The sequence below is a fragment of the Pan troglodytes genome, chromosome 6 (assembly GCF_028858775.2).
Source record: "Pan troglodytes isolate AG18354 chromosome 6, NHGRI_mPanTro3-v2.0_pri, whole genome shotgun sequence".
Taxonomy (NCBI): Eukaryota; Metazoa; Chordata; class Mammalia; order Primates; family Hominidae; genus Pan; species Pan troglodytes.
The window spans coordinates 53,994,210-54,019,315 of record NC_072404.2 but is presented as its reverse complement, the minus strand read 5'-3'; the positions used below and the strand labels follow the sequence as shown (position 1 = coordinate 54,019,315).

At 37.5% G+C, this 25,106-nt stretch overlaps 1 protein-coding gene across 4 annotated transcripts in view; it reads right to left on the bottom strand.

The window, feature by feature from the left end:
- The window catches only part of ABCA13 (ATP binding cassette subfamily A member 13), a 477,235-nt gene extending 452,964 nt beyond the window's left edge, over window positions 1-24,271 (bottom strand). For 3 of the 4 annotated variants that reach the window (XM_016957445.4, XM_009442734.5, XM_063815352.1), the window contains exons 1-2: window positions 24,177-24,267; window positions 3,005-3,098 (exon numbers count right to left, since the gene is read on the bottom strand). In XM_016957445.4, the coding sequence (XP_016812934.4) occupies window positions 3,005-3,098; window positions 24,177-24,245 (163 nt within the window). In that variant the 5' untranslated portion in view covers window positions 24,246-24,267. Of the gene's footprint in view, window positions 1-3,004; window positions 3,099-24,176 lie in introns of all 4 variants that reach the window. The other variant, XM_009442731.5, reaches the window with a different exon arrangement.
- Between the last annotated feature and the right edge of the window lie 835 nt (window positions 24,272-25,106).

The window sequence follows — 25,106 nt, the reverse complement described above, 5'->3', positions numbered from 1 at the left end:
TGGGAGTGCACTCTCCACTCAGCTGTTCCAGTCAAAGGCCTCCCTGTCCTCATGCATCCAGCCAGTTGTTTCTTCCCATCTTACCTCCTTCATGTCTGTTGAATCTGCCCTCTTCCCACTGCTTCAGGGCACAACCATCTCTTGCCTGGTTACTCAAGAGTTCCACAAGTTGATCTTGCCTTCTCTAGTGTTGCTCTCCACCCATCCCAAATTCTGCCTTTTCCAGTGTCCAGAATGTGACCCCTAAATGCTCATTTTATTATGACCTTGCCTGAAACCTTTCAATGGCTCCTTCATGTTCTTTGAGAGTTCACCATCCTCAACATCATACAAAGCCCTTTATTGATTTGACCCTGCTTACTACTTCAGCCACATCTCTGCCTTTTGGTTCTACTTTAGGTTTTTGTCCATGCTGTCTGCCCTGCCTAGACAATTTCTCCTCTGCACTCTCTTGTTCTGACAAAGTTGCACAGTGCCTGAGAAGGCTTTCTTTAGAATGGATTGGCTGACCCTCTTGTGTGCTCACATGGCTCCCTGTATAAAACCCCACCATGGCAATTTTCCCACTACATTCTAATAGTCTGGCCCTACAGTGAGCTCTGCAAAGGCAGGGAAAATGCCTTGTCCACCATTTTATTCTCAGCCTGAAACACAAAAGGCACTCAATACATATTTATTGAATAAATAAATAATAAAGTAGAAACCCTGAAAAGCTTTTAGGTTTTCCTAAATGATATTTTACTCACATGGTTTTACATTTTTCCATTCTGCAACACACAATAGAGTCTCCAAACAACAAAGACAAACTGATAGGAATGGTCCTAATATGTGTAAAACCTAAATATAACTGACACACTGTTTTGGGTAAATCCCAACACTTATTAAACCCTTATTGATGTAATGATTACAGAGTCAACCACATTATACATATTTAAGTGGTATAGCCTGATAGAGACAAAGCAGGCCATTATTTCTCAAGGAGTGATGTTGTTAAGGTTTCAACCCAGAAAAACAAAATGGTCCATCTGACCATTTTCCTGAAGCACAGGAAGTTACCAGTAATAGTTTATCAGAGCATCACCATCACAATTGATAGCATCAACATAGTAATCACTATCATCACCATCAATATCATTTCCATCATTACCATCACTATCATCACCAACAACACCATCATCACTATTATCATCTCCATCGTAATCATTACCATCATCATTATCTCCACCATCATCTCCATTATCATCATCATCACCATCATCTCCATTATCATCAACATCATCACTGTCATCTCCATCATCATCACCATTATTACTATTATCTCCATCACAATCACTCTCCTCACTATCATTTTCATCATCAGTATCACCATCATCATCTCCATCTTTATCATCACTATCAACACTGTCATCTCCATCATCATCTCCATCATTATCACCATAGTTACTATCATCTCCATTATCATCACCATCATCACTATCATCTCCATCATCATCATCTTTATCATCTCCATCATCTCCATCATCATCACCATCATCACTATCATCATCTCCATTATTATCATCACTATTGTCTCCATCATCATCATAACCATCAACTCCATCATCATCATCACCACCATTACTACTATCGCCATCATAATTACACTTATCACTATAATCATCTTCATCATCATCACCATCATCCCTATCATCACCTCCATCATCATCATCACCATCATCACTATTATCTCCATCTTCTCCATTATCATTACTATAATCTTCATTATCATCAACATCAATATCATCATCATCATCACTATCATTACTCTTATCATCTCCACTATCATATCATCGCCATCATCACTATCATCTCCATCATCATCATTACCATCATCACTATCATCAGCACCATCATCATCATCACCATCATCACTATCATCAGCACCATCATCATCATCACCATCATCACTATTATCTCATCATCTCCATTATCATTACTATAATCTTTATTATCATCAACATCAATATCATCATCACCATTATCATTATCATTACTGTTATCATCTCCATCATCATATCATTGCTATCATCACTATCATCTCCATCATCATCACCATCATCTCAATCATAATCATCACATCATTACTATTATCTACATTATTGTCAGCATCATCACTATCATCATCTCCATCATCATTATCACTGTTATTATCTCCATCATAATCACTCTCATCACTATCATCATCTTCATCATCATCACCATCATCACTATTTTCCCAATCATCTCCATCATTATTACTATCATCTTTATTATCATCAAGATCATCACTATCATCACCAGCATCATCACTATCATCTTCATCATTACTATTATCTCTATTATTATCACCATCATCACTATCATCTCCATCATCATCTCCGTCATCATCATCATCATAATTACTATTATCTACATCATCATCACTATCATCATCTTCATCATCATCATCACCTTCATTACTATCATCTCTGTCATTGCAATCACCACTATCATTATCTCTGTCACCATTATAACTATCATCACCATCATTATCATTTCTGTCATCATCACCATCATCTCCATCATCACCATCTTCACCATCATCATCACATCATCAGCATCATTATTTTATCACCACCATCATCACCACCATCAACATTACTATCAGTATCATTCTGATAAACTATGAAATGCATATCCCACTTCTACTTCTTCTACTTTCTATATTTATAATGGCTATTTACTTATGCCCAGATTGTGTCAGTTTTAATTGGAAGAATAAATCTATGTGCTAGATTGAGTGAACCTGTGTGAATATCATTCTTAAAAGACAAAACCTAAATTGTGGCTTATTGACATATACTCCAGATATGTTGTTATTGTCATAATGAAACCCTATCTATTCATTTCACTCAGCATTCAGAGTTTATAAAAAACAAGAAAGAGTGCTATGAGTTTTTTTTCTCCAAAGGTTAATTCAAAAAGTATATTAAAAAGTGAAACTTACAAATGTCTCTGTATCTGGGAGGTTCTTGAAAACGAAGTACTGTCAGAATTACAAACAGGATACAAGGCCAGAAGAATTCAGCAAGGAAAAGGACCTAGAAAATTAAAAAAAAAAAAATCACCTGAATAAATTGTAAGGTATTACAATATTTTCATCTCTTGAAGGAGGTCATTTTAATCCCTGCTGTGTGTCTCAGAACAGTCATTTGGGACAGGAGCCCACAGAGAAGGCCTAGTTCTTTTATCATTGCATCCAGATCTGTGACGGTGTCATCTCCTTGTTCTTCTCCCATCAGACCCAGCTTTTGCTTCTTTCCTTTTTCTGCACATTTTTATTTATTGCAGAACTTATGCCATTACAGAAATTAAAGAAATAAATAACTTCATCCATATTTCCCATACTTCAATACAGCAACTATTTTTATTTTTCTAATTTCTTTAACATTTCTGACATTTTTACCCAAATAGATATTTTGCTGGCTTTGGTGGTAGCATCCACTTCTCATTTACCTTCATTTTATGCATATTTTTCAATATTGCCAAACAAGATTTATAACTATCAGCTTACTTGTTGCATAATATTCTTACCAAAGGAATATCCCATAATTCACACATTCTTCTGTTAAGTAACATTTTTGTGTATAAATAATCTTTCATTTGAATTATATTCTTAAAATTAGAATAAACTCCTAAAACTAAGATTACTGGAGTAAAATCTCTTGACACAGACTACAAAAGAGCTACTCAAATGATTGCAATACTTTGTACAACCTCAAATTTTCAAAGTTAAAAGAAAATTAACTTTGACACATGGAATTTAATCATTTCACACATGGAATTTAATCATTTGAGGAAAAAAAAACCCACCACCTATAAGGTATAGCCCAAAAAATTAATAGAAAAGCCTCAATTGTCATAAAATTAATTTTACTGTCATCATTCTTCACTTGTTTTATGGTGGATAATCTTGTATTGAATTCATGTGACATCATTTTGCAAATACAAAAGTTTATAGCCAGACAAAAAGTAGGCAAGCCATTGAATAAATGCACAAACAAAAACCTAAAAATCTGCAGGTTAAGAATGCTCCATCAAACACCAAAGAGGATATCTTACTGTTTCAGATTCCCAGTTATAATACTTTGAAGTAACATGAACTTCTGGTCACTTTGGTTTCTTTATTCTTTGAACTGCCATGGTCATATCCCATTGCAGTAATCCTTCCTTATAAGCAGATCTAAATGTGACCAGATGAGTGGCCTAAAGCCATGAAGACAAAACACAGGTGTAAAAGAGTTTTTCCATCCCTGGTATAATTAAAGAAGAAAAGAAATCACCCTCTTTGGCTGGGCACGGTGGCTCACACCTGTAATCCCAACACTCTGGGAGGCCGAGGCAGACGGATCACTTGAGGTCAGGAGTTCCGGACCAGCCTGGCCAACACGGTGAAGCTGCATCTCTACCAAAAATACAAAAAAAATTAGCCAGGCATGGTGGCACACACCTGTAATTCCAGCTACTCAGGAAGCTGAGACAGGAGAATCACTTGAACCCGGGAGGTGGAGGTTGCAGTGAGTCGAGACTGCACCACACTGCACACCAGCCTGGCAACAGAGCGAGACTCCGTCTCAAATTAAAAAATTAAAAATAAATCACCGTCTTTGAAATATTCCATGAGGAAGTATTTCTTGTGACAAAAAGTGCATCATGATTAAAAAGTTCTCTGACACAGTCCTGAAACCTAGTTTCACACATTCTGATAACAAAGAAAATGCCTGCAGATCACCCTCTGGTTCAAGGGACCACAATTAAACCATAAAGAAAGGTCAAGGACGCTCAGGAGATAACTACTTATTTAAGTCATTTTGGTCATTCTTTGTAATAAATTAATAAGTTACTGGAGTATTGGGGTAGGGAGGTGGTGGGGGAAGATTCCATCATTAATTCTGACTGAATATAAGTAAGCAAAATAAAAAATACACCTCATATTAAATGATAACTTGATAGCATTAAGAATAATAAACACATAATTTTCTTGGGTTTTTTATTCTGTTTCATTTTTAATAACATACAATAGCTATTTTTTAAGACAAGTAGTTGTATAAAAAACAGAAAATGGTTTATAGAACCAAGACTCATATAACTTTTGACATTATAAATATGTAAATAAACATATGTATGGTTAAGAAATTTTAAAAGCACAGAAAGATTATAACCACTCTCCTATAGGATAAACTATCTATTTACAAAATACATGTATATGTATAACTAATGTGTTAGAACCAATTTTCCATAACAGCACTTACAGTTCTACCTTGCTACTTTTAAAGACTACATAATATTCCACCGTAGGATTTAATTTATTTAACCAATCACTTCATCATGAAAATTTGCATGTTTTTCTCTTTGGGGCCAGTGATATCATGAGGTTGTTTTTCTTTTATCAATTAAAGTGGTATTTACTTAGAAGAGAAGCATTTCTGCTTGAAATTGAAAACTCTCTTAGGAGTGTTTCTAAATTTTTTCTATTACATGACACTACTAAAATATTACAACTGGGAAAATTTTGCTCAAATTTGCAACAGTTTTCTTGAAAAGGTAAAGGCCATCAAAGTCAGACATATGTGTAGCATGAATTTTGGTCCAAAACACCAAATATATTACTCTATTATAGTTGATTACAGATAACAAGACAGCAACATACTAAAACCAATGCACATTATGAAATCAAGTAGATGCAGTTCAATGAATCCCAGCTTTTAACTTCATGAGGTTTTTTTTACATATTTGGCTGACTTTTGTAAGTAGATCCATGAGGTACCATTGCCAAATGGGATTACTGCACTAAAGTGTATATGATTTTTAATGTGGATTTTTAATTTGGATAGATGTAATGAAAATGCCCTCATTAAAAACTAAACCAATTATCATTTACTCTGACTGCACTCTCAATAGCACCTAGGATTAACAAACTTAATTTTTTGTCAAGCTGGTATGCAAAAACATAATGATAACTTTAGTTATTAAGATCAAGCATTTTTCACAAGTTAAGCATATAATAATTCCTTGCATATTAACTCTCTTTCTTCCAGTTGCCTATTTTTCTATTAAGTTGTTCTTTATTTTTACAGACTTATAAAGCATTATTTTGTATTTAATTTTTTAATTAAAGAATTCAGCCTTTTCATGGCTTATGGTATTACAAATACTTTCTCCAACTTTGTATTTGCCTTTTTATTGTCTAAATCTTTCATGCCATTAATTTATCAATCCTTTTATTTATAGTATCTGGATATTGTTCCCTTCACATGAAGACAACATCATTTAAAGGACCCTGCCAAAGCCAAATTAAAATAGTAGTAACTCTAAAATCACAAATATTTTTCAGTCCAGTCTTAAAAATCCACATCCAATCTCTAGTTTCAAATGAAAATATTATTGGAAGAAAATAAAACCTTGAATCTTATCGTTGAGAAGTTTCTCTAAGCATCTTGAAATAATAACAGAATTCCAATTAAACCTAAAAAACAACATCTCAGAGTGTTTTATTTACAAGCTGGTCACTGACCCTTCTGAAAATCACAAGTGAAAAACTATCTTTCATTGTTCTGAGTTTGAAGTTGCTCCATTCAAGAGAAAAGTAGCCAGACACCAGTTCTGCTGTGTCATTTTCCATTGTGTGTGAGTGAATCACCCTTTCATAAGACTATTTCTCTGCAGGGGTGCAAAGGCAGCCTTCCCTTTCTCATCACATTTTTAGTCACGTTTTTCTTCTTATATGTCATTATTATCCTCGAATCTTGCTTAACATTTTGAATCTTACCCCTGTTAAATAGGAATGCTGTCTGATTAATGCTAGGGCTTCACCGTATCTCGCACATCTCAGACCTTCCATTGCTGACTTCTTAACACCAGAAAGTGACCCAATCAGAAGCAGAAACTGGCACTTCTGCTGTCCAAATGCGCTGGCACAGATGCTGCCACAGGCTCTCCTCTCAAGAAAAATAACCGTCTGGTAAACCTATTAGCAGTTAACAAAACAATGCCCCCACTACCAAACCACCACAAAGCCCTCCTACTCTTCCAGGAGGGAAGCTCCGACCAGCAGAGGGTGGAAGCGTTCAGTCCTGTACCCCGGAGCTTCCCATCCGCAAGGCACTTCTCACCATGAATTTCGTGGATGCCCAGATCCCTGTTCCACTACCATTCCTCTCACCTTGTGGCCTGAGCATGAATATAAACCTTTCCATGTTTCCATCAGCACAGCTGAGCCACGATGGCATTTGGGAAGACATTAGCAATACATACAGATGAACATGTACACAAAAAGGACTCCTGGGTAAAATGATACATTGAAACTTCCTCACAGACTTTTTCTTCTTCCAGACAAAATGGGTGGGGTGGGGGGAGAGAAAAGAAAATAAATTAGAGGAGGCAGGAATAAACTTGTATTTGCCCAATAGAAAAAACTACCAAAACGTAAAAAAAAAGAAAAAAAAGTTTCTAGAGCAGATCAAATAAGCCTACCATATTTCAACCCCAACTCAGTTGACAATCTCTAAAGCCATAACAATGTCCCCTCACAATCCTGGTGACTATCCCCAATACCCACATCCATGGAGATGAGCACCCCAAAGGAGTCTCCTTATCTCCTGCTTCTGACAGAGGAGTTGGAAAAACTGCTACTGAGAATGATCAAATAAACAAGGAAAGTGAACAATGAGGCTGACTCTCGAGGAAACCTCCAGGACTACATAGAGAAATGTGAGAAGAATCCAAAGCTGGAGAGCAGTTTCCACAAAATGAACTGAACATTACACAAAACGTTTAACAATTTTTCATAGGAGAGCACAGAGCCCAACTGGTCTAATAAAGGTTGTATTGCATCTCAGATGATTTCCCTCACTCTTCTCCATGGCTGTCCTGACCATTTCCAATCTTCTCCTTCTATAGATGATTAGAGCATACAGGATATGCTTAGGGATCACACTAGATATTGAAGGAGAAATAAAACTGTTCCCAGATTTATTGAAAAGAGAGTCAAGAACAAATATAATACCTGGGCTGAACTCCCCAAGTATAGGTGGCAATAAAACAAAGAGCACAGCTGCTATCTAAACATTAGGAAGGAAATAAACCAAAAGAAAAAGAAAAAGAAAAAGAAAACAAAAGGAAGTCATAAAGCATGCCTGGAAAAGAAACAACTCAAATAAAATGAAGAATTTCTTTACAAGTGCCCCATTAAGAAGAACACTTTAATAAGGACAAATATTCAGAAAACAAGGGCTCAGAAAAAAGATATAAACAAATAAGTAAAAAAGAGATTGTGGATCTAAGAAAAAAACAAAAAAATCATCACTGTGGAATGTTAAATGATTTAGAAACCATAAAAAGAAAATACATACTAGTTAAATTTCAATTTTTGGAATAAGAAACAGCTTACAATAACAATAATGATTTTTAAAAACATTTTAAAGGCAAAAATATTAAGACGCAAAAGCTAATATATTTGAAAAACAAAGACTATACAACATAAGGAAAATTGGCACCCCCAAAGTAAAGAATCCAACAAATTGAACAAAATATTTTTTGACGATATTCCTCAAAGATATAAGATAAGAGAATTTCCCTGAAATAGAGAAGATTTCATCTGCAGACTGAAAGAGTATACTATATTTCAGAAAAATAAAATAAGCCATAGTTAAACTACGGCCATTAAACTTCAAGCTACTGAACTTCAAAAATAAACTATGACTACTACAGGTGTCTAGACAGACAAAAAAAAAAAAAAAGGCAACTCCCTAACAAGAGAAGAAAATCAGTCTGGCCTTAAATATATCCTCAAAACATTTCATGTTAGATGCCAATGCATCAATTTACAAAGTTCTAAGAGAAAAAAAGTAGGATTAAAAAAAATGACACCCAGCCAAATGGCCTTTAAACAACAAATTTTACAAATATATATGTATATATATTTGTGATATATAGAGAGAGACAGGGACTGATATATATATGTATACACTGATATATATATATATATGCATATACACACAGATATATACATATTCTCAATAATGAAATAACACAGATAATATATTTACCAAACACCCTGAGGGGTGAAAAGGCTTGGCAATGAATTCCAGACCAAATGAAAATGGAAGAAAATTTTAAATGAAGGAATATCACTTCTGCTTTCAGTAGTATGCTGACTAGAAACGACAGGGTCATTCCTGCTAAAAGAATGTCATTTTTCTTGCATTGCTGGTCTTTCTGGAAGTAAAATAAATCAACAAAGAGCTGAGGAGAGGAAAGTGACCAAAAAATAAATTAGAAAAAACAATTCATGAGCTGAATCTTAACATATAAGATTCAATTTAAGGGAGAGAGTGCCCCTCAAGGGGAGTGGAGAGAAAGTAGGAGTGGCTATATTTAAGTAACTAGTGGCTAAATTTTTTTTTAGAAAATATGAAAGACACAAGTCCAAATCCATAGATAAAGAATATACCACATTTACTAGGAAAGCTAAATCTACACTAAGACATGGTATAGTGAAACTTCAACACAACTAAGTAAAAGAGAATATCTCAATATCAATTCAAGAATAAGGACACATCACCTCAAAGAAATAATTAGAATTACTGAAGACTCATCAAAAATAAGAACCCAGAGATAGTCAAATATCTTCAAATTGCTGAAAGAAATTCTGTCAATCTAGAATTGTATACCCAGAAAAACAATCTCTCAGGAATGAGGCTAAAAGAAATTTTTCACATAATCAGAAACCAAGTTATCCAACAACAGACCTACACTAAAGAAACTTTCAAATAATATGCTTTAATTTCAAATAATGCTTAGATTAAACTCACTATTTGAAAGACAAGAATTATCAAGCTTGATTTCAAAAAGAAAATGCTATATGCTATTTAGAATGGCTGTAATTAAAATATAAGGACATAGAATGGTTAAAAGTAAGGAGATGAAAAAGATATGGTAGGTAAATATTAAACAAATTAGTTATGTTAATATCAAACAAAGAAGACTTTAAGACAAGGAAAGTTGTCATTCTTATCAATATATAAGGATATCAATCAATGATTGAGAGGATTAATACATAACAAAAAGATTCATACCAAAAAGTATAATAATATTATGAATGTGTATACTTAATCATTTAGCCTCAAAATATATAGCACAACAATTGCATTATATTACAATATTTTATTACAGGAAGAAAATTCTGAATTTACCTTCATAGAAGGAGAATCCAATACCTACCTCAATAACTTTCTACAACAGCAAGTATTAATCAAAAAAAGTGTTTTTAAATAACATATGATTTGTATTATCAACAAAAGATAAAGCATCTGGGGGAAATTTTTGACTAAAGTTTGTGCAATTATTTCATAAAGAAAATTATAAAACTTTATTGAAAGACAGCAAAAAGAAGCTAAATATATGAACAGATTAATATCATTACTGCATTAAAAAACTCAGTACCATAAAGATGTTAATCCTACCCAGATTGATCTATAGGCTCAATGCAATTCTAATGGAATTCCAAAAGGTTTTTGTTTGTTTTGTTTTATTTGCTTTGATCTTGCTGTTGTTATCATACTTAATGAGCTGATTCTAGAATGTATTTGGGAGAACAATGGTCAAAAATACTTGAGACAATTTTCATCAACAGGTTGAAATAACTTGTCCTTTCATATAACAAAGCTTTCTGTAATAGTAATTAAAACACCATGCTATTCGTTCCATAATAAGCAAAGCAACCTGTGGAAGAGCCTAGCAACAGAGCTGTGCATATTTGGAGACTTGATATATGAGAAAGGTGGTTGACAAATCAAAGGGACAATAATTTCTTCTGCAACAAATTGTGCTATAAAACTGGTTATTCTGAGAGTGGAGATAGAGGAGGCAGGGATAGATTAGGTCTTTGTCATCATCATATAAAAAACTCTAAATATGAGAAAACAACAACAACAACAACAACAACTTTCAGCCTAGGCGACATGGAGAAACCCCATCTCTACAAAAAATACAAAAATTAGCCAGGCATGATAGTGTGTCCTTATAGTCCCAGCTACTTGGGGGGCTGAGGCAGGAGGATTGCTTGAGCCCAAGGGGTTGAGGCTACAGTGAGCTGTGTTCTCACCACTGCACTCCAGCCTGGATGAAAAAGTGAGATCCTGTCTCAATAAAAAGTGAAAGAAACTGTCTTTTTATTTTTTTGAGATAGTCTTGCTCTGTCACCCAGGCTGAAGTGCAGTGGTGCAATCTCAGCTCACCGCAATCTCCGCCTCCCAGATTCAAGCAATTCTTCTGCCTCAGCCTCTCAGGTATCTAGGATTACAGGCATGTGCCACCATGCCTGGCTAATTTTTGTATTTTTGGTAGAGATAGGGTTTCACCATGTTGGCCAGGCTGGACTTGAACTCCATACCTCAAGTGATCTGCCCACCTCAGCCTTCCAAAGTGCTGGGATTACAGGTGGGAGCCATCGCACCTGGCCAAAAGTAAACGAAACTTTTTTAAAATGTTCAGAAGAAAACAGACAGTTTTCCTTTTTTTTTTAATGCTTAAATAAGACACAAAAATCATAAACAACAAAAGAAACTTAAGCTATTTACAAATTTAAAATCTCTGTTCTTCAGAAAAGCCATTTGAAGAGTGGAAAGACCAGCCATAGACTTGAAGCATCTATTTCAACATGTATAACTGATAATGCAGTTATCTGTAATACCTACAAATGCCTACAAATCAATAGTAGGAAATGATAGAATCGAACACAGTCAAAAGAAATGAGCAGACAAGAGCAAACTATGAACACGTTATATGATGCCCAGTTTCAGTAGTACTCAAGCAGTTGCAAATTAAACCCCAATGAGATCATCATTTTACACCCACCAATTCGGGACAATGTAAAAAGCCTGACAGTACTCATTGTCAGTGACCATATGCATAAACAGGAAATTTCGACAGCAATTTGACAATATTAGTAAGCTAAGGATTTGCAAATTCTATGGCCCAATAATTCAATAACTATGTAGTAAATTGAACCATATTAATTCTGTTAGATTAGACTGGTTTCAACCTTAAAAATACTATATAATTTAACCAAATACACAGTTGTTAAGAAGGGATTATACACATGAACCAAGAGGTATGCTCAATGTTCAAAAGTGTTTACACAGCATTACTTGCGAAAGAAAAAAAAAATTGGAAGTCATGCAAACCCCGTCAATGGGAGAATAGATCAATAAACTGTGGTGTACTAAGGCAATAAAAATAAGTGCTTTCACTCATTCGTTCATTAGGAATTGTGTACCACGTCAGGCACTGTTACAGGGACTGGGGAAATAGCAGTGAAAACCAACATGACCTAGTTTCTGTCCAAGAGGATGGAATCAATGTCCTTGTGAAACTAAATGAAGCAGAGCCGTACACAATCCCTGAATGAGGCTCTCCTGGGAATTCAGATGTGAAGACCAAGCCCTATCCTTAAGTAGTTCATTCGCATAACCATGAAGCATTTGCAAGCACTTGCTCATTCATTATTTAATCCTCACAACAACCAGTGAGATAGGTAATACTGTGCCAGTTTTACACCTTTTATGTCATAAAGATTATTATTTCGTGCAATATCTTGGAACTAATTTGTGATGGTACCTGGACAGAAGCTCAGGCCTACAGATTAAATATGTAATTTTCCATCTGTCTTGAACAAACAATCTCCAGATTGAGTCTAAATATATTTTTAAATCCTCCAAGTGACTCATGCGGTATGTGGATTTGGTTGCAACTAAAAACCACAAAGAATAAAATGCTTAGGTACAAAAACTAAAATTGTAAATGAATAAGAAAGAAAGAGAGCCTTTCAAAGGGAGGAGCTAGCCAGAAGATCTCGTTGGCTGAGAGAAGAGGAAAACACCATAAGTTTAGAATATCCAGGAAGCTAAAGTAAAGCACATAATTAGTCTGTTGCCCTTGTCTTTGGAAACAAAGGGCTTTGAAAGAAGCATGAAATTCTATTGTGTCTCTTTGGGGCACTTGGGGCCTCTAGATGCCAACCTCTCAAAAGAGGGGACTTTCCCAGATGTATTTTGAAGTTCTTGTTGTTAAGCACTGCAGGAAAACACAGCCCAATGTTCACACAAGGAGTTCCAACAAAGCACAAGTCCAAGCTAAGAGATAATCCAAATGCCAAACAGCAACTATAGTTACAGTTGATCTGCCTAGATCCTTTACAGTTAGGAGTCGAGGCTTCCAAACATCTCTCCATCAAAGTCCAAAATTCCTTCCCCAAGTGAATTTTTGCAAACCTTTTAGTTAGTGGGATACTGACAGAAAGAAATAAACCAATTTTTTTCTTCCTTCTCTCTTTTTTTGTGAGGAGTAGGGTTGTTTTTTGGCTTTCTATTGAAAAATAATTGCTTTTCTTTCAATGTTCATTCAATGAACATTTATTTAGCACTTTCTCAAACATTGAGCTAGAGACTTTGGCATTATAAAGATGAATGAGGAATACTTTCTCCACTCAAGTACTCAAAGGAGACACACAAATAATCAAAATTAAGTATGAACACTGAAAGGAGATGCATATTGGTACAACCCTTCAGGAAGTCAAGTAAGCAAGATGTTTTTAAATTGTGAGATGTACATACTCTTCAACCCAAAGATTCTCATTTGATAGATTTTTAATGAGGAAACAATTGGGAAAGTATCTAAAATATGTATAAAAGAGTTATTTTAATATTGTTTCAACTGCAAAAAAATTAGAAATTAAGCACCAATCGTTAGGGTATCGATAGAGCATTTTCAGCTAAACACAACTATTCTTAATGGAGTTAAATATACATATTTATGGACATTTTTTGAATCCGCAATTATTATGGTCGAGTTAGGATGTTTGCACTAGTGACTTAGGACGTTGTGCTTTTTCTGCCATGGCTGAGTGCAGGTACTCTATGGAAAGCTACAGCCTCCATAGAGGTGGCCATACAGCGGGGGAGGTGGGTATACAGGACATCAAGTGCTCCATCCACAGGGACCCTGGAGTTGGCCAAGATGACTCCAGGGAGTGAGGAAAGAGGAAGGGTGAGAGGACACTCTCAACCCAAGTTCGCATTTATATTGGAATGGAAACATAATCAAAATACCAACTGGAATAATTTCTTAAGTCAAAATGGCTCTAAAATATAATTGGTAAGTAAATGTGTTTTTAAAAACAAAAATTTCCTAAGAAGAAAGAAGAGCTAGAAAAATTCTAATCCTACAAAATATTAGAACATAGTGTGATGTTTCAGTGCTTTAAAAAAAATAAAATTGGTACAAAACAGAAATGTAAATCTATGCAGTGGCATAGGAAGTCCAAAAAGAGGCCCTACTGCATTTCAAAAGATATGACAAAATGACCTTTAAGTACAAGGAGGTAAAATAGAGTAATTTAACAATGGCATTAGGCTACTTGAATTGAGACTTAAAAAAAAAAAAGATAAAACATTATACAACTCAAAAGTAAATGAAAGTGTAAAAAAGAGTAAATTTAATTTTAGTAAAACAAGAAGAGAGCAGAAAATTGATCAAAGCTATGGATGAATGAAGTATAATTTCAGTAGTTTTGAAATTACAAAAGACATATTTCAAAGAAAATGAAAAGATATTTTAAGATATACAAATTGTCAAGTCTGAACAATAAAAATAAGAAAAAAAGAGGATAACTAACCAAAGAAATACTTGTCATGCACGTAATCACCAGGCCTCTAATGACACAATTGGAAAGAATTTGATGGGCAAGTTATATAAGGAAAAAATAGAGAAAAAAGTTCGTTCTTACACTAACTCCTTAAAATAGAAAACCAAATAAGCCCTAATACGTGTAGTCAGTTTGCAAGCACAGACCACACTGAGTAAAGGACAATACAACACTGGATGCATCAACTGGCTTTACAGGAACTGCGGGTCCCTTCTGATCAGACGCCAGCCAACAGATGGAACGAAACTAAAAAGAGTTAGTAATTTGAGTTCCCTTTGGGCTTAGCCATATTACTACTTAGAATCTGGGATTTTTTGTTTGTTGGTTTTGTTTTGTTGTTGGTAGGTTTTGTTTGTTTGTTTGTTTGTTTGTTTCATTTCCTTTTGTTTTGTTTGAGGTGAGGTCTCACTGTGTCACCCAGGCTGGAGAGCTGTAGGGGGATTGTGACTCACCACAACCTAGAACTCCTGGGCTGAAGCGATCCTCCTGCCTCAGCCTCCCTAGTAACTGGGACTACAAGCATGTGCCACCACACCTGGCTTAGAATTTATTAAGAGATGTCCAGCATCGGCCACGCATGGTGGCTCACGCCTGTAATCCCAACACTTTGGGAGGCCGAGGCAGATGGATCACCTGAGGTCAGGAGTTCGAGACCAGCCTGGCCAACAGGGTGAAACCCCATCTCTACTAAAAATACAAAAAACAAAATTAGCCAGGCATGATGGGTGGCACCTGTAATCCCAGCTACTCAGGAGGCTGAGGCAGGAGAGTTGTTTGAACCCAGGAGGCGGAGGCTGCAGTGAGCTGAGATCACGCCATTGCACTCCAGCCTGGGTGACAAGAGAAAAACTCCATCTCAAAAAAAACAAAAGATGTCCAGCATCAATATGATGTGATGTATCAAAAGAGTAGTATGTTAGGATAATTGAGTTACCACTAGAAACAGGGAAACCCCACAACAGAAGTGGTAAGGGCAGTGCCTAACCCCACCTAGAATTTGGGACTCACACCACCCATGCCAGTGTGTGTTGTGGACATGGAGTTCAAGGCTCTGCTGGAGACAGCACCAAGGCTGTCCTGTGGTAATGCCTCCAGTAGTTCCTGACAGTCCCTAGCATGTGCAAAAGTGTTTCCTAATTCTTATAGTTTGGTGGCATTTGTTCCTAGTTCACCCACACCAGTCTTCATCAGATAAATTCAGAGTGCTGTACTGGTGTTGTTTACTCGAGGAACCTGTCCAGGAGTGCCATAGGCTCAGGCATCAGATAAAATCGAGTCTCAGCCTAGCTCTGCTGCTTCCCTCAAATGGGCCTGTGCAAGTTAACCACCCTTCCTGGCTCATTTTCTGTAGCTGTGAAATGGGAGTAAGAAGTTCTGTCACGCAGGGGTGTGGGAAATAGGACTGATGTCCTGGGCTCAGGTGCATGATGATTGTTGGCAGAGAGAAAGAGCATACTCTGACACCATCTGGCTCCGCTGATGTGACAAAATGAAGAAGGAGAGAGTGTGCTCTCAGGACCTGCCGGGATCACAGCACAGCACTATTTTAGCTTCCATTTGGGATCTTTCGTAGCAGGCCCTGTGAGCTGACACTCATCACTCTGACATCATTCTGAATGAGCTGACATCATTCTGTGGATCCGGGGCAGAGCACCGTGCCTCCTGGCTGCTTCCCTCTCATCCCTAAAGAATGGTTATTTTCCAAGTAGGTGGGCACAAGAACACACAGGTACAATTCTCCCAGGAGCTCCAACTTCAAACCTGGAGGATGACAGGTGCTGTCTGGCCGGGACAGCCCAGGAATCGGGTAGGACCAGGCAGAGGTACTACCCCTCAGGGGAACTCTCTGGCTTAGCTGACAGCAGGCAGTGGGGGAGGAAAACATCCCCGACAGGAATGAAGCAGAGAGAGGAGAGGACACTCACGAAGAGCTGACCTCGGGCAAGGTTTCCTTGAAAGGAGCCCCCCAGAGTTCCAAATCGAAAAAAGAAATGTGCTTTTCACGAGGACCAGTTCCCCAATAAATAGCCTCGGCCTCCAATACAATCTCATAAAAATAAGACTTGAGGCTGCCTTTGCCTCTGGTCTCTCACATTATTGTTACTGTGACAGTTTTGTTGTTGTTTGTTGTTTTTAAAACCTTTCCTGTAATTGAAATACCTAGGCCTATCTGGGCCAAAGTAAATAACTCTACCAGGGAACTCTAGGCTTCCCAAGGAGACCTGCATTCACAAGTGAGAAGGAAAAGCCTCTTGGGAAAGTAAGTCTTTGTTTTTATTATTATTATTATTATTATTATTATTATTATTATTGGTTTTTGTTTTGCACAGAAGCCACGTAAATCCACCATCCTAAATAAAATCTCCCAGACCTAGCTTTTTGATGATCTTGTAATTTTCTCTGCAATATGCTGGTAACAATTTCAGCAAAAGAGCAACCTAGAGAGAATTATTTTCTCTTTTCAGCCTGACAGTCAAATTGGTAAATGAGAAACTGGATGGCTTGTCTTTGAAATCCAGTCAGTTTTCCATACCTTTAGAAGACTGGATAATCTCACATTCTTTTTTTTTTTCATTTTATTTTATTTTATTTTATTTTATTTTATTTTTACTCTTTTAAATTTTTTTGAGATAGAGTCTCGCTCTTCATCCAGGCTGGAGTGCAATGGTGCGATCTCGGCTCACTGCAGCCTCTGCCTCCCAGATTCAAGTGATTCTCCTGCCTCAGCCTCCTCGGTAGCTGGGATTACAGGCACATGCCACCACGCCGGGCTAATTTTTGTATTTTTAGTAGAGATGGGGTTTCACCATGTTGGCCAAGCTGGTCTCAAACTCCTGACCTCAGGTGATCCGCCCTCCTCGGCCTCCCAAAGTGCTGGGATTACAGGTGTGAGCCACCATGCCCGGCCACTATTCTCACATTCTTAAACTCAGGCAATGATGCAGGACAAAAGAGTTGCTCACCACACAGCCAGACTCTTAAAGAAACACTGAGATGCTTTCACTGCAAGTGTTCCCTCACTGCCCTTCAAAGCATTTCCCTCACTGCCCTTCAAAATTGTTTTTTTAATACATATTTGGTTGTCTATTTAATCACTAGTGCTTTGAGAGAGGGTGTAGGAGGAAAATAAAGCTAAAATTAAAGGTTTAGAAGCAAATTAAGATCAATTGAAATTAAAGAAAAGGCACTGCTGATACCATGATTGTGAATTAGGAAAAACAAACCAACCAACCCCAAACAGCTTAGTAGAGGCCAGCCCATGCTAAAAAAAATACAAAGGGAGGTTTGCTTTTATTAATTCGGTTTCTGAACTGCTTTTCCTAGATCACTGCTCTTAGTAAACCTAAGACACACTCAAATGGCCCTCAGTGGCCTGGCAGTGACTGAGGCAGTTTCCTCCCAGGGTTCAGCCCAAGGCAAGTCCTGAAGGCCAGGGAAGCCCAGGCCAAGCCCCAAGATCCCACAGGCTCCCGATTTAATGACAAGTAGGAAGATTATCAACTTTATCTTCTCATCTAGCCAAACAGAAGTTGAATTACTCTACATTTTATTAAAGAGCCCTTGGTGGGAGCTTCGAGTTATCAGGAGTTCCATCGCACCTGCACTACTGTATGACTGCAGCCAGAGAGGGAGAAGCCATCATGTCAGTCATCCATGTGGCCTAATCACAAGAAATGTGTCACCTCCGTGTAAGTGCTGGAAACGAGAATAGTTCAACGGCTCCTACACCACCTGATAACCCTCTCGCCTCTCACTGCCAATCTTGTCCCGCAGTGCTGGAGTCTGCAGCTGAGCGGGTTTGTGTGTGGAGCGCCCCTGGGTGTGGGCCGCTGCTGAGAAGTGGAGCAGAAAGTGCACTGGCTCGCAGGTGGCTGCTCAGCAGCACCCCAGCCCCACTACTGACCCGCAGCCAGTGAGGATGCCCTGACCCCAAGGACCTCTAGCCATAGGAGCAGTTCAAGACTAGTTAGTTCAAGACTTTTTCCAACCTGACTATGAGAGAGATCAGGCACCTCACCTTTTACCTTCTGGCATCTGCTGATTCCCTTAGTAAATCCTTATAGCAAATTTGACAACAAATAGTTGATGAGCTATAACATGTAACTATGCAAAACCAGCAAAAATCCAACCTCTAAAACAATGTCCAAAAGAAATAAGAGATACTTTACTTCTGAGGCTTGATATATGTAAATTTCTTTTCAATTTCAGAAAAATACAGAAATCGTAGCTAGCAAGATTAGTGTTTGCAAAATAAAATTATTCTTTGTAACACCAAGTTCAGTTTTTAGCACCTGATTTCAGTAATAGACAAAATAGACAACAGTAATAGACAAAAATCTCAAAGAAATGAGATTATTTTGTTTTAGAAAAGAAACACACACACACACATATACACACAAAAGTTCTGAGGTTTGAAGTAGTTGAAACTTGAGAACATGTTTCTTTACATCTTAAAAGAAAGTAGTTGAAACTTAAGAATATGTTTCTTTACATCTTAAAGGAAAAAAAGTGATTTCCAAGGTAGTTATCTTGGAAAGCTCCCTACCTAGCCCCAGGGTAGATCTCTAGGAGGTAGATAGGCAGAGGCAGAGCCCAGCAGGGATTCAGCCTGGGTTTGGGTGAGCTGACTCAGGTCTCTCTAATGCTGGTGGAGGGATGGCATTTGAACTCAGACAGTCTAATAGGCTTCTCCCTATTCCCCAACAAGCCAGGTCAGAGGATGAGCCCTGGCATAACACCATAATTCTTATTCATGACTAAAAGAAAGTATGCATTTTATCACTGTGGCCTTTTAAATCAAGAATGCGGTGCTTTATGTATGGTAAACATCTGGATATCTGTCGCTGGGTTCTGGGATGTGGTTTCCATGGGCAGAAGGATGTTCCTAGTGAAACTGTGGCCAGTGTAGTTTTGTTGTTTCCATTATCCTCTTCCAGCCCATGGTTGGGAGAGAACCATGAGTTTTTTAAAACATTGATGTCCTCATATTAAACTATGCTTCAACCCTCCTCCACTAGCCCAAGTCTTCAGTAAAATTGGCCAGCTCAACCCAAAAAGCTGGTATCACTTACAGGATATCAGCTTTCATTAATGGAGTAAGGGATCAGAGTCCTGTCCAGTTGGGCGGGGAAGGAAAGGACTGAGTAGCAGTCACAGGAGGCAAGATTCAGAACAGAGATCCAAGGTGTCAACAGATGTAGGATCCTGGAGACAACAACCACCCTGTGAATGGTCACTGCTCCATGATTGGAAGGATAGATTAGGGGAAGTGTGCCATCCACAGTACACAGGCTACAGGCTCAGCTGCTCTGTTCAATATTAAAACATGGGAGAACCCAAATAGACTGCAAAACTAAGAGCTATCCAAGGAGCTTACAGTTGGCTTACATGATTTTCTTGTTGTTGTTGTTGTTGTTATTATTAATTCGTTAAAATAAGAAGTAGCTGGTGAAGGTAGGGGGAGGGAGAGAATAGGGATAGATTTATTAAAGGATACAAAATTACAGCTAGATAGGAGGAATGAGTTCCAGTGCTCTATATGACTGTAGGATGACTATATAATAACAATGATATATCACATAGGTCCAGCGCAGTGGCTCACGCCTGTAATCCCACCACTTGGGGAGGCCAAGGCGGGTGGCTCCCCTGAGGTCAGAAGTTCTAGGCAAGCCTGGCCAACATGGTGAAACTCCATCTCTACTAAAAATACAAAAATTTGCTGGGCATGGTGGCACTCGCCTGTAATCCCAGCTATTCAGGATGCTGAGGCAGGAGAATCGCTTGAACCCAGGAGGCAGAGGTTGCAGTGAGCCGAGATCACACTATTGCACTCCAGCCTGGGTGACATGAGCAAAACTCCGTATGAAATAATAATAATAATAATATATCGTATAGCTTCAAATTGCTACAAGGAGAATATTGAATGTCCCCAACACAAAGAAATAATAAACATTTGACATAACAGATATACTCATTACCCTGATCTGATCACCATACATTATTTGTATTGAAACGTCACTATGTACCCTATGAATACGTGCAATTATTATCTGTCAATTTTAAAAAATTAAAATTAAAAGAAATAAAAATAAAATAAGTAATTAATTAGATTGATTTACAGTTAGAATAAAATGTAGAAATTAATAGAAATTCATGTGGAAAAGCATGGCTCAAAGTCACTGAATATTTGCCAATGTTGATGGCATTGCACTGGAACTATCCATGGGGACACCCGAGAGGCATTGTCAACTGATCTCCACCTGCCCAAAAGCAATGTTTCCTTACCTTGACCCAGAAACTTCTCCAGGAAACTTATTCAAGAGAAATGATCCAGGAGAAGGTGTGTCCTTCATGCATAATGATGTTATTCATAACAATAAGAGCTGGAAAGAACCTTAATCCTCAACATAAGGAAATGGCCAAATAATTATGTGTATACAACTGATGAACTGTTATTCAATAAAACCATTAAATAAGAAGACCATACAGTAACTTTTAAAATGTTAGGCTTCAATATAAAGTGGGAAAAAAGCTATGACTTTAATTACGTAAAAATATTTCATTATGTATGCCTAAGGATAAGAAAAGACCACAAAAGTTAATTAGGATAATAAAATTTTAGATGACTTTAAAATGTTTATCTTTTGTTTTAGTACTGTTTTTACAATAAATAAAAATCAAGAGGAAAAAATAAATGGTATTAAAATAATGGTAAGAAACTACTTTTTCCAAGAATAGTAGAATTTTAACAATCTATAGAGTTAGGTATTAAGATAAGTATGATGGGTACTATTTATCCATTATTCTATTTTTTTAATTTTTGTTTGAATCTATAATACGATGTTTTTTGAAGAAACTATAATCATGAAATATATGAAAGATTTTTAAAAAGTAAATGTAAAAGCATATACTGATTTGCTCTTTATGAATGATACAAATTATTAAATTATCACATGTATGCTGACACTATGTACATCTATTATGCATCAATTTTTAAAAAAAGCTAAAAAAAACAGTAAATGTAAAAACAGACAAGCTTCCTTCATACAACAAATAGTTCCTGGCTTTACTCACTAAATAAACATGTATTTGAGGCCATTTATTCACTCAGGCAGTTTGGTTATTCCACAGTTCATGCCAACACCTCACTTCCATAGTTCAAAAACAAAGAATCTACAGATTATCATTGGAGAATGGGAGAATGCTGTGATAAATAGGTCAGTTTAAAGACATTCACCCAGAGGGGTCTGCCCTCAATATTTCCACTGTAATAACATTAAGATATGTAAACATATTCACATTTTATCCCCCTGGAGTTCTGTTCTAACCCAACTGTGCAAGCCATGAACTGAGAGTTACCCTGTGCCTCCTCTCCTTGCAGCCCACGGTTCATGTCCACAGATGTCTGAGGCCACCCATTTCTACCAAATAAGAAAACAGCTCCCACTCCTATACCAGGTACTGTTGCAAGCACATTACATGTACAAACTCATTTAATACTTACAAACAATTTCATTTTACAGAGAAAAAAACTAAGTTAAGAAATTGCCTGAAAAAGTAAACTAGTAAGTGACAGAGCTGGGATGTGAACCCAGTCAGGCAGCTCCAAATTCTATGCATGGAACCACTTGTGTTGTTTCTACTCTGTTGCTATTCTAGGCATTGCTATAATGAACAACCTTGTACAAATATCACTTCCCATTGGTGCAGGGACATCTATAGGATATATCCCAAGAGGTGGTTTCATTAAATATTTAATTGCATTTTTCATTGCTTTTCTGTGAACAGACTATAGCTCTTTGTGGGCCAGGAACTCACTTTTCTTGTTCACCACTATCTGGCACATAACAGAGGTGCATAAATGCTTTATTCCTTCCTTCTTTTACTTATTCAACAAATATTTACTGAACATCCATTGTGTGCCAGGCACTGTTCTGGGTGCTGGAGAATACATTGATGAACCGATTGGGGAAAATGTCCAGCTCTCATGCATGTAACATACTAATGTAGGATCCAGAGGCAATCGGCAAATAAGAAAATCTGTGGTGTGTTACAAGATGATAAATACTAAAGAAAAATAAGTCAAAGAAAAGTGGGATGCAGGAGTTACCACTTTAAATAAACAGTTATCAAACAAATAAAACCTTCTGATGAGGATGTTTGCCTTAGCAGCAAAAGTAATTGTGAAAATTTTTTAAAACTCAAGTATCCAGTAAGGAGGAGTAGGCAGTCTGGCTACCTCGGTCACTGAACTGTTTTGAGGTAGATATGCATAAAGCAGAAAGAGCAGTGTCTGGGAACCAACTTCCACCCATAACACTCTTTCATGGGAAAATAGGCTAATTCCCTAAAACAAACTTACATGTCAATGAAATACACTGTTTATAAATGTAAAACTACCTACACAGACACGAACACACTAACAATCAATGAAGACTGTCTCACTCCTTTATTCCTGAACTTAAAACTTTTGTACAAACTTCCAACTGAAATTATTTTGATCCTAAAGATCACATAAAAAAGAAAACATCTCCTTTAACATGTATTTTATTTCAAGACAGAGAGATAGAATATTCTGGCTCTGAGGATTCAGCAAAATGTAATTCAATGTCAATTACTGAATCTCTTCAAACCAAAGCATTTGTCAGCAGAAAATTCCCATAGGTTAACTGTAGACCTTAAAATCAGAAACGATGCAGGTAAATTACTGCACATCTACTTCTCCTGAAAATGACATTTATAGGTATTAATGTTTATATAGTGGCATCGGGAATAAAGTTAATCATAATAACAAGCAATTGATTTCTATTTCACAAAAACGTACACTTACAGGATATTTGCATAAGTATTCACACAAGTTTCATTTGAACAATTCCAATCTCCTTAGGAAAACCTTGCTAATGTAATTGGAATACGGTTCTAAATAGATGTGAATTAACACTAAAGATGGTGACCCTACAGAATAACAGAGTGGATGTGTCATACCCTGCTCTGGTGAGGCACACTGTGCAGTCTTGTGCTCTGGAGTCAGTACCTGTAGCATTATGTTTATGCATTAAATGCAGCAAATGCTTTGTTCCCTAAACCTGAGAACTCACTGTTCAGTTTTTACAACGAATGCTTAGAACACAAACTATAGTTCAATTCCACCTGCCTTTTTGTTTGTTTTTAGAATTTTTCTAAATTTGCCCTTTTCTGATAAATTCTTCAGCCTTGATTTCATCCTGGTCATTAAAGTGTTCAGCTACTTTGGCCCTTGGGACAGGTTTTGATTTAAAATAATCCAACCTCCCCAAATTCCCTGCAGCGTGAGTGTTTTTACCTGCCAGGAGGCAGAGGCAGGCAGGAAAGAAGAGACCCTGATCTTGCTCCAGACCTCACTGGAACCCTATGGAAAACCAAGGCAAGCACTCACCGGGTTCCTGAGTCTGCAGAGCCAATTCTTCCACAGCAGGGCTTTGAACTGGCACCCGGCGTGCCCCATGCCTGCTGCTCCCTGCTCTCAGTCAGGAAGCCAGCCTGTAAGGATGGTGCTTATATCTGCTGGGCTCAAGTGAAGGCATGTTGCCTATTAGTCAATTCTAACAAAAGTGAGTGATGCAAGAGAGATTACTGGTGACTGAATAAAACAGGCATCAGATGTCCCCTCTTGTTCGGCATCTGCTGAGAAATCTTTTCACTAGCTGTTCAGTGTTTCAGGAGGGTTGAATTACAGAAAGCTGCCTTCAGGGACTTTCTCGGGCATACACACATACACAGAGAGGGTGCCCTCCCTTTCCGAGAACCCACAGAACTGATCTGTGCGACAAGAAGTAATGCCCACATTTACCATTTACCTCCCTTTTTTTCTGGATATTAATTAGATGGAATTTTCCTTTTTTCTTCTGAAGCATTGGTTATTACACAAATTTGCCAAAATATTTCAATTTTGGTGGTCCCAAGGCAGAGAGTTTGAAGGGAAGGAGATGGAAGCAGTGTTGGTGTCTGGGGGAGTTTGGGGAATGGGTGACTCAAGTTCCACTCTGCTACTGCACCTGCACTTCATACTTCTCCTTCACCCATTTCCTCCAAAGGGATCAGGATCTACGTTTCAAATGGTATCGGGTGCAGATGTGGCAGGACTCAGCAAATGGCCTGTGGATTACCTCTGAGTCCTGTTTGATTCCTGCACACTTGCACTTTCTAAGTGGCATGATGGATTCAGCTTGCCAGCTGGTGGCTCCATCATCCTGGAAGCCAGGCCCTCTTGAGTTCCTGTTGCCCCCAGTTGTGGTCAGAAGGATTTCAGGCAACCCAGTCTTGTGGTCTTCTATTTCATAAAGCAATTTTCACAAGCTGTGAATGC